The sequence below is a fragment of the Coregonus lavaretus genome (assembly GCF_964263955.1).
Source record: "Coregonus lavaretus genome assembly, chromosome: 33".
NCBI classification, from domain to species: domain Eukaryota; kingdom Metazoa; phylum Chordata; class Actinopteri; order Salmoniformes; family Salmonidae; genus Coregonus; species Coregonus lavaretus.
Window position 1 is genome coordinate 30,429,077 of NC_140020.1, and position 14,163 is coordinate 30,443,239.

Sequence of the window (14,163 nt, forward strand, 5' to 3'; positions counted from 1 at the left end):
TCTGATTAGCTTAGCATGTTGCTGCTAGCTTGCTACATTTTACTCTTTGCTTCAAGTCAGGAGACCAGCTGTATCTTAGAGATATTGTCACATTTGTCTGACTACTGTAACACAATAATGATTTCAAAACATTACAACTTGTAACTCAAAGTTTTATTTACAATTTTCTCAGTTCAAACCTTGTTTTCAAAAGTTGTGCATCTGTTCAACTCCACCTATTGACCTTTTAGAAACCAATCGAATTTGTTCTGCCCTAAACCAATCAGATTATTTCTGCCTTTAGAACAAAGTTGACTACACTTTCTGTCAATCTGCAACTCACGCCAGAGGGTGCACACCCTATATCTCCCAGGAGAGCATGCCTGTTATACAGAACACCTCCATATATAACATGGGGAGTAACCTTTGGCATGTAGTAAATAACCTTGTTATTTGGTGTATTGTGTTGTGTTCTCCCAATCCTACAGGTTTCTACATGTACATCGAGACGTCCCGGCCCCGGAAGGAGGGTGAGGTGGCGAGGCTGGTCAGTCCCTTCTTCAACGTGGTGCCAAAGAACCCGTATGGCATCGCAAACCCCCCAGCATACTGCTTCGGCTTCTTCTTCCACATGTACGGCAAACACATCGGTAAGAAGGACATTGGTTCGATCCCCGGGACCACCCATACACAAAAAATTTATGCACGCATGACTGTAAGTCGCTTTGGATAAAAGCATCTGCTAAATGGCATATTATTATTATTATCTCAGTCTTTTTCCCTCCAACACAAAACATCAAGAAACAAACCAAGGACATGTTCCTGTTACCGATATATGCATTCTCTGTATTCTCTCCTCAATACATGAATCATAGGGAGAGCAAACGTTTATCTGAAAGCTTCCCAGTCTACAACCATTTCCTCTCTCCCAGTGAAGAGGCACTCTGCTACTTATTCTCTGCTCCCAAATTCTCCTCACACTGGACCCAATCAGTGTGTGTGTGTGTGTGTGCCTGCGTGTGAGTCGAGAGTAAGATTGGATATCTTGCAGTGAAGCCAGCTAGTACCAGCTAGTATCCTCTCCCAGGCTTGTACACTCCAGTGTGTTTGCATGCGTGCATCCACATTTGTGAGTGTGTGTGTATACTGTAACTCAAGTCTCCACAGTGAAGCTTATCAGTCCACCAGGGAGGTAGTATACTACAGCAGCTTAGCAACAGCAAGGGAGGGAGGGAGGAAATAGGACTGGTCTCCTCTCTACTGATAATAGAGTAGGGTACCACACCTCTTACATTACCTTCTCATTGTCTCTGAGTGTCGCCAAGGTAGCCTGCAGAGATAAATATGTTTGCTGTGAAGAGCTCTAAAGTGAGTGCCAAACCACATTGCCATGCACCAAACACATAAGCGAGCGAACTGAGACTGAGGGTGCTAGCTAGCTACTGTATAATCCATCTGACAAAGGGCTGAGCTAGAGTTCGCATCAAGACGATCGATGTGGTTGATTTAGCTACAGACATATGCGCATACACACACACACACACACACACACACACAAGCAAACACTTGCGCACATACAGTGCATTCAGTATTCAGAACCCTTGACTTTTTCCACATTTTGTTGAGTTACAGCCTTATTCTAAAATGGATTCAATCGTTTTTTTCCCCTCATCAATCTACACACAATACCCCATAATGACAAAGCAAAAACAGGTTTTTAGAAATGTTTACAAATGTATTCAAAATAAAACACTGAAATGTGTTGCTAAAACCAAGTATAGAGTTTATTTGTTATAATTAATTGGTATTAGATTTAAAAGGTGATCGAATTGCTCCTGATTTGTAATGTCGTTAATGCATTTATTTTGAAGCAATGTTTCTTTAATGTACAAGTGAATAGGTTGGTTTACTTTTAAGTTTAAGTTTCCAACGTATCTTATTAAAGTTTTGACCAATGAGGTAGCTTGTTAAGTTGAGGCCAATGGGAGAGTTGACTGGTTAACAAAAAGGCCTGGGAAAAAGTAGAGGGAAACGTTGAAAGAAGAGAGAGGAGAGACGTAATCGGTGTTGGTGAAGAAAAACAACTAAAGTAAACGACAAAGAGAGAACAAAAACATACCTACAGAGTTTTGAAGGGAAATCCTGATTTTATTTTCTATAAGAGAGTGTGTTATTATTTTGTTAAGAAAGACCTAGTGGAGACTGAAGCTGCCTTCGCATTGTGGAGACATTCGACATCCTCGAGGTTAGCCTAGCATCGTGCGAGACCTGGATAGAATTGCTTATGGACAATCGACAAGTTCGTGTTTCCACGGGATGTCTGTTGCTGCTACGGAGTACTGGCTGCATTGATAGCTGTGTTTGCTGTGGATCTTGTGAGGACACCTGCAGGGAACTGCTATACTATGCTGAGGCAATATCTACGAGTAGTGAGTAACTACAAATGTGGGGTGCTTTGGGACTTTATGTACGTCGTAATTTTTTTTTTTAGCTCCAACGCGCACCCAGGGTTTAAGCAAGCTTGCAAGTAATTTGGACATGTATTGTGAAAAAAGTTATTATTTGTATTTATTTTGATGAGGTAGATTGAAAATGTAATAATATAGATATTGAACCTTAGGTCTATTGCATTGGTGGAGTAAATTACTGTTTCAGTAACATTTAATGCATGGGAAAGCATATCCTTATAATAATAACCAAATCTATAATCATTTTATCTGACGTTAATACCCTAGTTGTCATCACCCTAGTGAGTTTACTATAGGGATTCTTATTGGAGATGTCCTTCTCACCTAATATCTCATGCTGTTCAGATATTCTAAGTAAGGTAATATCGTGAGAGTCAAATTTGAGCCTGGTGAGAGGGTTACATTTACATAAGTATTCAGACCCTTTACTCAGTACTTTGTTGAATAACTTTTTGTGCTTAGGGTCGTTGTCCTGTTGGAAGTTGAACCTTCGCCCCAGTCTGAGGTCCTGAGCGCTCCGGAGCAGGTTTTCATCAAGGATCTCTCTGTACTTTGCTCCGTTCATCTTTCCCTCGATCCCATAGCGTGATGCTGCCACCACCATGCTTCACTGTAGGGATGGTTCCAGCTTTCCTCCAGACGTGACGCTTGGCATTCAGGCCAAAGAGTTAAATCTTGGTTTCATCAGACCAGAGAATCTTGTTTCCCATGGTCTGAGAGTCCTTTAGGTGCCTTTCCAAATCATGTCCAATCAATTTAATTTACCACAGGTGCTCCAATCAAGTTGTAGAAACATCTCAGGGATGATCAATGGAAACAGGATGCACCTGAGCTCCATTTCGAGTCTCATAGCAAAGGATCTGAATACGTTTGTAAATAAGGTATTTCTGTTTTGTTTTTTTTATACATTTGCAAAGAAATTTAAAAAAAAAACTGTTTTCGCTTCGTCATTATGGGGTATTGTGTGTAGATTGATGAGGAACATTCTTACTTAATCCATTTTAGAATAAATGTAACAAAATGTGGAAAAAGTAAAGGGCTCTGAATACTTTCCGAATGCACCGTACACACACACACCTTCCCTGTGGAGAGCGACATACTTAGCCTACCCTAGTGGAATGGACATGTGGGGATGGCCATGTGGGGTTGGCTCCAAACATCTGGAGTGTGGGAGGAAGGGGGAGAGAGGGAGGAAAGGAGGTGGGGGGGGGGGGGGGGGTCAGTGTGGAGATGAGAGATCCTCCAACGCTCGGCCGGGGTTGAGTAGGCCGTGACATTTCCAATTTGCTCAGATTGATCGCCAGCCAAGCCCCCCTCTCCATCTCCTCCATCCCCCGCTCATCCGTCTGTGTTGTAGCTCAGGCCCATAGCCCGGGCCCAGGCCTGTTATGATGAATGGGCCACATGTCAAGGGCTGGAGACACACTCAGACATTTCCTCCCTCCTCCTTGATGCTAGTATTATGCTAGTATCTCTCTCTCTCTCTCTCTCTCTCTCTCTCTCTCTCTCTCTCTCTCTCTCTCTCTCTCTCTCTCTCTCTCTCTCTCTCTCCTAACTCTCTCCTAACTCTCTCACTCTCTCTTCTCTCTCTCCCTCCCTCTCTCTCTCTCTTGCTCTCTCTCTCCCTCTCTATGAGAGGAATTCTATTCTCTCTGCAGGTAAGGAATGTGGAATGTTCGTTTGAAATCCAGAACCCAGGAAATGTTGAGATACATTTTCTACTTACTACCACTGATTAAATATTAGGAGTTTTTGATACTTGGAATTTGAATGTTGATTTATAACTGTCTATTAAGCACTTTTAGAAAGCCTTTTAGAAAGCCTTCATTGATGGTACCTTGATGTAAGAGTCCCGTTTGCATTCCAACCAACATTCCTTGTATGTGACTCGCATGTACACACGCTTCATGGGCCAAATGGAGCCATTCATACCCTTGTTGCTTTGATATTTAGCCTAAATGTAATGCTTTACTACAGCAGATCCATAGGAACAAACATTCACTCTCGAAAAGTGGGTATTTGTGTTACCTTGACTGTTGTTCTGTGTGTTGTTCCCAGGGACTTGCTGTGTGACTCACAGTAGAGGTGTGCCTCTGCTCTGTAGATCAGCGGTTCAGATTTAATTAATAAAGAGTTAGTTCGCTCACACTCATGCTAGCGACCTGGGAGAAGGTCAAAACTAATTACTGAAGCACACTTCAAAGTTTGCCTTTGCAGCTGGTGTCACGTTTGTTTACGGGATTAAAGTCCCAGAGTACACACACATACACACACACACACACACACACACCAAAGAGTCTGTTTTATGTGGAGCTCTGCAAAGCGGCCAGGGGATCAGGCCTATTTCATTCATTAGTACTCCTCTGTGGCTCAGTTGGTAGAGCATGGTTCTTGCAATGCTAGTATAGTGGGATCGATTCCTGCTACCACCCATACTTGAAACAGATAAAATCATCTGCTAAATGGCATATATTATTAGCTAGGAGTGCTAATTCTATATGTGCTTTGTGTAGCTCTCTATAGAGCTGAGCTCTCTCTAGGTGTATGTAATGGGAAGTGTCCAGTGGTTATAGGGGATTTAATCCTACCCTGTATTAAACTGTTCATCCCTTTTGGGTTTACTGTTGTGAGTCTATAGAAAAGAGATTCTCCCAAAGGTAATTATTAGGAGTGGACGGATGGAGAATTAATAGAACGATCCCTTTCCTCCTTTTCTTCAGAATACCGCATTAAAAGCCTTATACACTACATTCAGTTCTGTGACGTCAGTAAGGAATATTGTGGCACATTGCTCATCTGTATTATATAGGCTGTACTTGTTACTATTGGAAAGAAAGAAGACACAAACGTTACTTCAAAGTTTCTTCAATATTAGTCTGCAACAGCTCCAAATACACGGACAGAGATGACAAAATATGCTTGTAGGGAATGCAGGAGTTGGCTGGAGAGCTGCATTCGTAACACACACGCGCACACACACACACTCCCCCATTTTATTGCTGTGAGTAGCCCTATCAAAAACATACAGCAGGTATCGACACCATCAGAACCCCCTTTTGAGCACGATGACACGGTTATCACTACCTACAGTACAGTACAGGAGACATCACTACACTACCTACAGGACAGTACATTACAGTGCAGGAAGTTCAAAGACTGTCAGCCAGGCTGAGACCATCTCAGCAAGATCCCTCTCCTCTCTCATGTAAACGCTTCAACACACCCTCCCTTCCTCTCCTCTCCTCTCCTCTCTCCTCTGCCATGTAAAACTTCTCAACACACCCACCATCCTCTCCTCTCTCCTCTGCCATGTAAAACACTTTGACACACCAGATTGAGCAGATTGTGCTGTCGTGGTGAAACACTTACCATACAGCAGCGTTTCCCAAACTAGGGGTCGCGACCACATGTGGGGTTTCTGTTCCTTCCTACAAATGTGGCTCTATCTTTTGAAATGTTTAAGCTACAACATATTATGACCCCATCACTGAAAGATAGGACTCTCAGGAACATGTACAGTATGTGTTCAATGCCCTCTACAATGCCCCACGGGACTCATTAGAACAGAGTTGACAAGACCAGGCACTAAATCAGATCGGGGAGAAAAGATAAGCAATGATGATATTCTTTTCTACACAGAATATCATACAACATTATTGCCTGATGATCTTCTGAACTTCCCAATACCATTTGTCACTTCAAACCATCCTTTCTTCAGCTTGAAATACTGTCAAACGTACTGTCAGACTGATTTGTAATAGACTGTCATAGTCCCAATTAAAAAAGTAAACATTGGCCGTTGATTACATTACTTTTTTTTACATGGTGGGGTCGCAAAGTTTTTTTTATATCGAAATAGGGTCGCAGGCCAAACATGTTTGGGAACCCTTGCCATACGGTAAGCTGATGAGGAAGCTAATGGACAAAGGACAAGACATATAGCTCTCTCTCTCAGAAGCATACATAGTGACCTGTACGTTAATGAGACACCTCTCTCCCTCTCTCTTTCTCACTCTCTGTCTCTTTATCTCTCTCTCTTTCTTTTACTTAAACAAGGCCTCAGAGTAACAGTCCTGCTGTGCTTAAGGAGAAGCCTTGCTGTGGAGCAAACACATGTCTCTTTGGCCTACTACAAGGGTTTCACCAGCAACTATACTGCTATATTTCAACATTCTGTAATAATTCAATATTCTGCAATGATAGCGTCTAATAACAATAGGACCATATTATTTATTGGGCCTACATTGTGTTGACTTTTCTCTGCTGGTTATCTTAACCTTCTTTGATGCATTACACGTATCAAAGGTGCTAGTCCAGACTAGTAGTGTAACTGAGTCTTTGCATTGGACCTGTGTACAGGAGGTTTTTAACACCATGAAGCCTCAATCAGACAGACAGTGTCATTGCGTACCATTTTGCGTATTTATGCACTATACTGAACGCATGTATCTACCGTCTACCATACAAGTTGATGCATACGTTGGGTACATCCAACGTATATATCCACACAGAACGCACTGCAACTGCCTCTGCAACGCAATGCTGCAAGGCAAACACAGCGTTCCATTGGAAATGAATGTACTTCTAGTGTACTAAAACGCAATGACGCTGTCGATCTGATCAATGTGTGAAGGAATAATCTGCAGAGGAGCTGTAATGTTCTATTTAGTTATAAGGAATGGGTCAGCTTTCAACTGTTGCTACTCATTTGAATTCAAACCTGTTCTCAAGGCGTATAAATTATTGAAAAGTACCGACTTGAAGTTGTTGGTTTTTTAAATAAGAATTCTCTTCACTTATCGGCCATTAGTTATAATTAAACTGTATTATTATGTGTTTGTGAATAATTCGTCGTCACCTGGCAGAACCTAATAATAGATGTATCAAATCATACGACCCCCAGTGAACATTTGCCACCACTCACAACCAGTTTTCTGCTGAGAATGCTGAAGAAGACATGGGATTTGTAATTTAGAATGCAGAAGGCAAAGATTAATTCGAAGTGAATTCCACCTCAAGACACCAGTTAGACCCTCCACTCTTAAACTGACATTTCAGATCAAGTTACAGTGCCTTCAGAAAGTATTCATACCCCGTGACGTATTCCACATTACAGCCTGAACTCAAAATGGATTAATTAAATAAAAACGCACAATACCCCATTATAACAAAGTGAAAACATGTTTTTAGAAATGTTAGCAAATTTATTGAAAATGAAATACAGAAATATCTAATTTACATACACTACCGGTCAAATGTTTTAGAACACCTACTCATTCAAGGATTTTTCTTTATTTTACATATAGATTAATAGTGAAGACATCAAAACTATGAAATAACACATATGGAATCATGTAGTAACCAAAAAGTGTTAAACAAATCAAAATGTATTTTATATTTGAGATTCTTCAAATAGCCACCCTTTCCCTTGATGACAACTTTGCACACTCTTGGCATTCTCTCAACCAGCTTCATGAGGGGGGGGGGAGGGTGCAGATAGCCCTATTTGGTAAAGACCAAGTCCATATTATGGCAAGAACAGCTCAAATAAGCAAAGCAAAATGACAGTCCATCATTACCTTAAGACATGAAGGTCAGTCAATCTGGAAAATTTCGAGAACTTTGAAAGTTTCTTCAAGTGCAGACACAAAAACCATCAAGTGCTATGATGAAACTGACTTTCATGAGGACCGCCACAGGAATGGAAGACCCAGAGTTACCTCTGCTGCAGAGGATAGTTCATTAGAGTTACCAGCCTCAGAAATTGCAGCCCAAATAAATGCTTCACAGAGTTTAAGTAAATAACACATCTCAACATAAACTGTTCAGAGGAGACTGTGTGAATCAGGCCTTCATGGTCGAATTGCTGCAACAACAAAAAACACTACTAAAGGACACCAATAAGAAGAAGAGACTTGCTTGGGCCAAGAAACACGAGCAATGGACATTAGACCGGTGGACATTTGTGAGACGCGGTGTGGGTGAACGGATGATCTCCGCATGTGTAGTTCCCACCGTAAAGCATGGAGGAGGAGGTGTTATGGAGTGGGGGTGCTTTGCTGGTGACACTGTCTGTGATTTATTTAGAATTCAAGGCACAATTAACCAGCATGGCTACCACAGCATTCTGCAGCGATATGCCATCCCATCTGGTTTGGGCTTTGTGGGACTATAATTTGTTTTTCAACAGGACAATGACCCAACACACCTCCAGGCTGTGTTAAGGGCTATTTTACCAAGAAGGAGAGTGATGGAGTGCTGCATCAGATGACCTGGCCTCCACAACCCACCAACCTCAACCAAATTGAGATGGTTTGGGATGAGTCGGAACGCAGAGTGAAGGAAAAGCAGCCAACAAGTGCTCAGCATATGTGGGAACTCCTTCAAGACTGTTGGAAAAGCATTCCAGGTGAAGCTGGTTGAGAGAGTGCCAAGAGTGTGCAAAGCTGTCATCAAGGCAAAGGGTGGCTATTTGAAGAATCTCAAATATAAAATATATTTTGATTTGTTTAACACCTTTTTGGTTACTACATGATTCCATATGTGTTATTTCATGGTTTTGATTTCTTCACTATTATTCTACATTGTAGATAATTCTACATAAAGAAAAACCCTTGAATGAGTAGGTGTTGTAAAACCTTTGACTGGTCGTGTAAGTATTCATACTCCCAAGTCAATACGTTGTAGAAGCACCTTTAGCAGTGATCACAGCTGTGAGTCTTTCTGGGTAAGTCTGTAAGATCTTTCCACACATGGACTTTTTAAAATTTTCCCATTATTCTATTCAAAATTATTCAACCTTGTCAAATTGGTTGTTGATCATTGCTAGACAACCATTTTCAGGTCTTGCCATAGATTTTCAAATAGATTTAAGTCAAAATTGTAACTCGGCCACTCAGTAACATACACAGTCTTCTTGGTAAGCATCTCCAGTGTAGATTCGGCCTTGTGTTTTAGGTTATTGTCCTGCTGAAAGGTGAATTCATCTCCCAGTGTCTAGTGGAAAACAGACTGAACCCAGGTTTTCCTCTAGCATTTTGCTTGTGCTTAGTTCTATTCTGTATCTTTTTTTATATCCTGAAAAACTCCCCAGTCCTTAATGATTACAAGCATACACATGCCATAATGCAGCCACCACTGTGCTTGAAAATATGGAGTGTGATGTTCAGTAATGTGTTGTATTGGATTTGGACAAAAACTGAATTGCTTTGCCATATTTTTTTGCAGTATTACTTCAGTGGCTTGTTGCAAACAGGATGCATGTTTTGGAATATTTGTATTCTGTACAGGCTTCTTTCTTTTCACTGTGTCAATTAGGTTAGTATTGTGGAGTAACCTACAATGTTGTTGATTTATCCTCAGTTTTCTATCACAGCCATTCAACTCTGTTACTGTTTTAAAGTCACCATTGGCCTCATGGTGAAATCCCTGAGCGGTTTCCTTCCTCTCTGGCAACTGAGTTAGGAAGGATGCCTGTATCTTATTAGTGACTGGGTGTATTGATACACCATCTAATCTGTAATTATTAACTTCAACATGCTCAAAGGGATATTCAATTTCTGCTTTTTGAATAGGTGCCCTTCTTTGCAAGGCATTGGAAAACCTCCCTTTGTGGTTGAATCGTGTTTGAAATTCACTGCTCGACTGGGGGACCTTACAGATAATTGTATGTGTGGGATACAGAGTGTCATTCAAACATGTTAAACACTATTACTGCACACAAGGTCCATGCAACTTATTATGTGACTTGTTAAGCAAATGTTTACTGAATTTGTTTAGGCTTGCCATAACAAAGGGTTTGAATACTTATTTACTCAAGACATTTCCGCTTTTCATTTTTAATACATTTGTAACAATTTCTAAAAACATAATTTCACTTTGACATTGTGGGGTATTGTGTGTAGGCCAGTGACCAACAATCTCAATTGAATCCATTTTAAATTCAGGCTGTAACACAACAAAATTTGAAAAAGGTCAAGGGGTGTGAATACTTTCTGAAGGCACTGTATGTGCTCCGTCAACCGCTCAATATTGAGGAGTTGTGAGTTTAGGAAGCAGTCAAATGTATTGCCTCCTTATTAGGAGTAAAGATAATTATTGTTTAAGAAAACGACAACTTCAAGTCTGTACTTTTCAATAATTTATACGCATTGAAAACAGGTTAAAATTCAAATGAGCAGCAACAGTTGAAAGCTGACCCATTCCTTATAACTAAATAGAACTCAACTGAACATTACAGCTCCTCTGCAGATTATTCCTTCACACATTGATCAGATCGACAGCGTCATTTCATTTTGGTACAACAGAAGTACATTCATTTCCAATGGAATGCTGCGTTTGCCTTGCAGCATTGCGTTGCAGAGGCAGTTGCAGTGCGTTCTGTGTGGATATATACGTTGGATGTATCCAACGTATGCATCAACTTGTATGGTAGATGGTAGATACATGCATTCAGTATAGTTGTGAAGCTACACAAAATGTTATGCAATGACGCTGTCGATCTGATTGAAGTGTCATGGTGTTAAAAGCCTTCTGTACACAGGTCCAATGTAAAGACAGTTACACTACTAGTCTGGACTAGCAGCATTGATACGTGTAACGTATCAAACAAGGTTAAGATCACAAGCAGAGAAAAGTCACCCCAGTGGGCCATGCTGTGCGTTTAATTGTGGTGTAGAAGATGGCTCAATAGGTTGAAGCATGGGACTAACAAAAGGGTTGTGGGTTCGATTGTGTCTTCATGTGTTAGCTGTAAGTCACTTGAGATAAAAGTATCTGCTAAATGACCATAATGATATTGAATATCTGTCAGTCGATGTTACTTAAGTTAAGGGTTGGCCTAAGCATCTGTTGAAAAAACAATATCCTGATTCATACTGTGATATGGAATCGGTAAAAGCCCTTGAGCTGATTATTGGGAGGATTTGACCTTCTGAACCTTTCAGACTGTGTCTGGCCATATCTGATCGTGTGGTCTATTTCCTCTAGGGACCCTGAAAAGCTCGCTGCAATATTACATTATGGATGATGCTTATTGGCAACACTTGACCGCATCTGACCCTAACCATGTGTGACCATATCTGACAGCTTTTGACCGTGTGTGACCATGTGGTCGCTCTCTAATCTGTAGGGACCCTAAACGCTTTCCTGAGACAGAAGGGTCAGGCAGTGGCCGAGGGGCCTGCGTGGTCGCTGAGTGGTAACCAAGGCGACCGCTGGAAACAAGCCAAAGTCAGCATCCACCCAACCACCTCTTTCCAGGTGAGTAAGATTGGACATGTGATTGGATGATTGTGTGATTGGATGATTCAGGAGTCAGTAATGGGACGAATCCTAACTTAAAGTCTCTCTATCTTTCCCTCCATCTCTCTCTTTTTCTCCAACCTCAGGTGGTGCTGGAGGGTATCCGAGGTCCAGGCATCGAGGGGGACATCGCAATTGATGACGTCACCCTTGAGGAGGGAGAGTGTCGAGATCTACCCCCCATTAGTAAGCACAAAAACACAGAAGGAGGAGTTTATCCCTAATTGCTGATCTAAGGACAGTTGTATGTTTAACACCCTGATGGATAAGATAAGGATTTGGGAGAGGGTAAGCTCATCTTAGAAATGTGCCTAGGGTTGCTCCTAGAGGCTGAACCAAGGTCAGTTCTGAAGTCAGTTAGGATTTGGGGGTAGATAGATTAAGCTGATTGTAATCTGTGCTCTCTCTCTCTGCCTATGAGGAGGAGCACTTCTACCTGGCAGCTAGTCTCTCTCTAGTAATAAAGAAAACCCTGGGGATGTTGCCATAGCAACGGGGCTGTAATCACATGAATGATAGTAGTCCCGATGGAACGGAGCGACTGAACGAGCGAAAGACCGCAGGGAGTGGGGCACTGTAATTGCAGAATGAGGGGAACAAACCGAGAGAGTGAGGGAAAATAGAAAAACGGGCCTGCAATTGACGAGGCGGCCATATTGGCAAGTTAGGAGGAGGAGGACTATGTTCCTCACTGCAGGAGGGAGAGGATCTCTGGTTAAAGCTTTGTTCTAAATGGACCTGTTACACACACATATACCAAACCTTTTTTCTTTGAAATGTAGCCGTGCGTAGTTTGTCGTTTTTGTCATTTTCATTTTCCGTTTATTTCTTTTTTCTTTTTTTCCCATCTGCTTTCATTTACACTGAAAATTGGAAAACGGGAAATAAACGTGTTAGTTTTATTTGAGATAACTGATTGAAGGATGTGTGTTTGTTTTTTGTAGGAATTGAATAAAGGGAAACACTTATGTACAATTGTAACGGACCTCTCTAATGTGATATTGCTTTTTAGTAAAATGAATACCTTCATAACGATGCAGCTATGAATATGATTTTGAGCATAGACTGGTCACTATTTCAAAATCTACTATGTAAAACAGAAAATGTACAATGTCTAGCATATCTCCAGTTGCAATATCCAGGAAGAATATCTTAATAAACTAAAGTAAACTAAACAATATCCAGTCATTATACTTCTGAGTCCAACAGTGTGCTGTGCATTTGTCTGCAGTGTATCTGGTGCCATTATCATTCAGATCAGTTTAATCACTTAATTAGTAGTTAAAGAGTTAGTCACCCAGGTCGAGGACAGACTCTGACTCTCTCCATGTATAATGGATTTACCATCGCTCACCATGAATCTTACATGATCCTCACTGCCACCATGGAAAAAGCATGTGTTTTAATAAAATGTCTTATAATGTATCATTTTGACTTCACCTGGATATTGTTTTTTGGAGATATTTTTGGGAGGAAAGCCAAAATTGGGATTTCAGGGTCATGATGACATCAAATGTTATTGAACGTCTTATAATTCTGTCTCTGTCTCCGCCCCCCTTTAGATCTCAGATCCTCAGCCCCGCCCACATCCGCCCATATATGGCCGCTGAGTGTCACCTTGGCGATGACCTTCCTGTGGGGTCGAAGGTGACCCTGCCCTGCATCGTCTGGCGGAGGCGAACGGTCCGGCCTCAGCCTGACCTCGGCCCTGGCGTCTGTGTTCTTGTACCCTCAGCATCCAATCACCAAAGATTCATGCATTTAGAAGGCGGCAGCGAGGTGCTCCAAGCACAGACCACCACCGAGGGCCGAAAATCAAAAAAAGGGAAAAAAAATACTACATAAATAGTAATAAAAGAAGATTTGCGCATTTTTTTAAGAGACAACTTTTCCAGAAAATTGTTCCCCAATCACATGATTGTGAGCACTTTTACGAGCGCGAAGCAAAGCAATGTGTTGTGACGCCTGAACTTTAGTGGGAGTGTTCACTATCGCAGTGGGAGAACTATTTGTAAAGCACAAGGACAATTTTGCCAGTCAGTTAGGAAACTTAAATTGAAAGGTGTGGAGGAATTGAGCTTTTCTGTGTTTTATCTTATCTTCATTGAGTTGCTCCTGATGCGCATCATGGACACTTTTCTCTCTGCCCAGCCACCCTCACCTGACCTCCACACCTTGACATGTCTCTCTCTCGGCTTGGTGCTGTACTGTAGGAAACAGAAACTCAGACAACGTTTAGTTATCTATCCCAGATCCCTCTCCCTTCTTCCCCAGTAGCTGCCTAAGTATTTTACAACATTGTGCTCACTAGTCCAAGGTATCTGAGACCAGGAAGGCAGGCCCAAGGTATCTGGGTTAGATGAAGGAGAGAGGTAGGAGACAGAGTTGAAGAGGGGTGGGGCAGAAAGGAGGA

At 41.6% G+C, this 14,163-nt stretch overlaps 1 protein-coding gene across 1 annotated transcript in view; it reads left to right on the forward strand.

The window, feature by feature from the left end:
* LOC311108674 (MAM domain-containing glycosylphosphatidylinositol anchor protein 2) overlaps positions 1-13,401 on the forward strand; it is a gene marked incomplete at both ends in the record, with an annotated part of 397,367 nt that extends 383,966 nt beyond the window's left edge. The window contains 4 exons of the mRNA XM_084151384.1: positions 468-629; positions 11,578-11,708; positions 11,837-11,936; positions 13,313-13,401. Coding sequence (XP_084007510.1) covers positions 468-629; positions 11,578-11,708; positions 11,837-11,936; positions 13,313-13,401 — 482 coding nt within the window. The remainder of the gene's footprint in view (positions 1-467; positions 630-11,577; positions 11,709-11,836; positions 11,937-13,312) is intronic.
* Between the last annotated feature and the right edge of the window lie 762 nt (positions 13,402-14,163).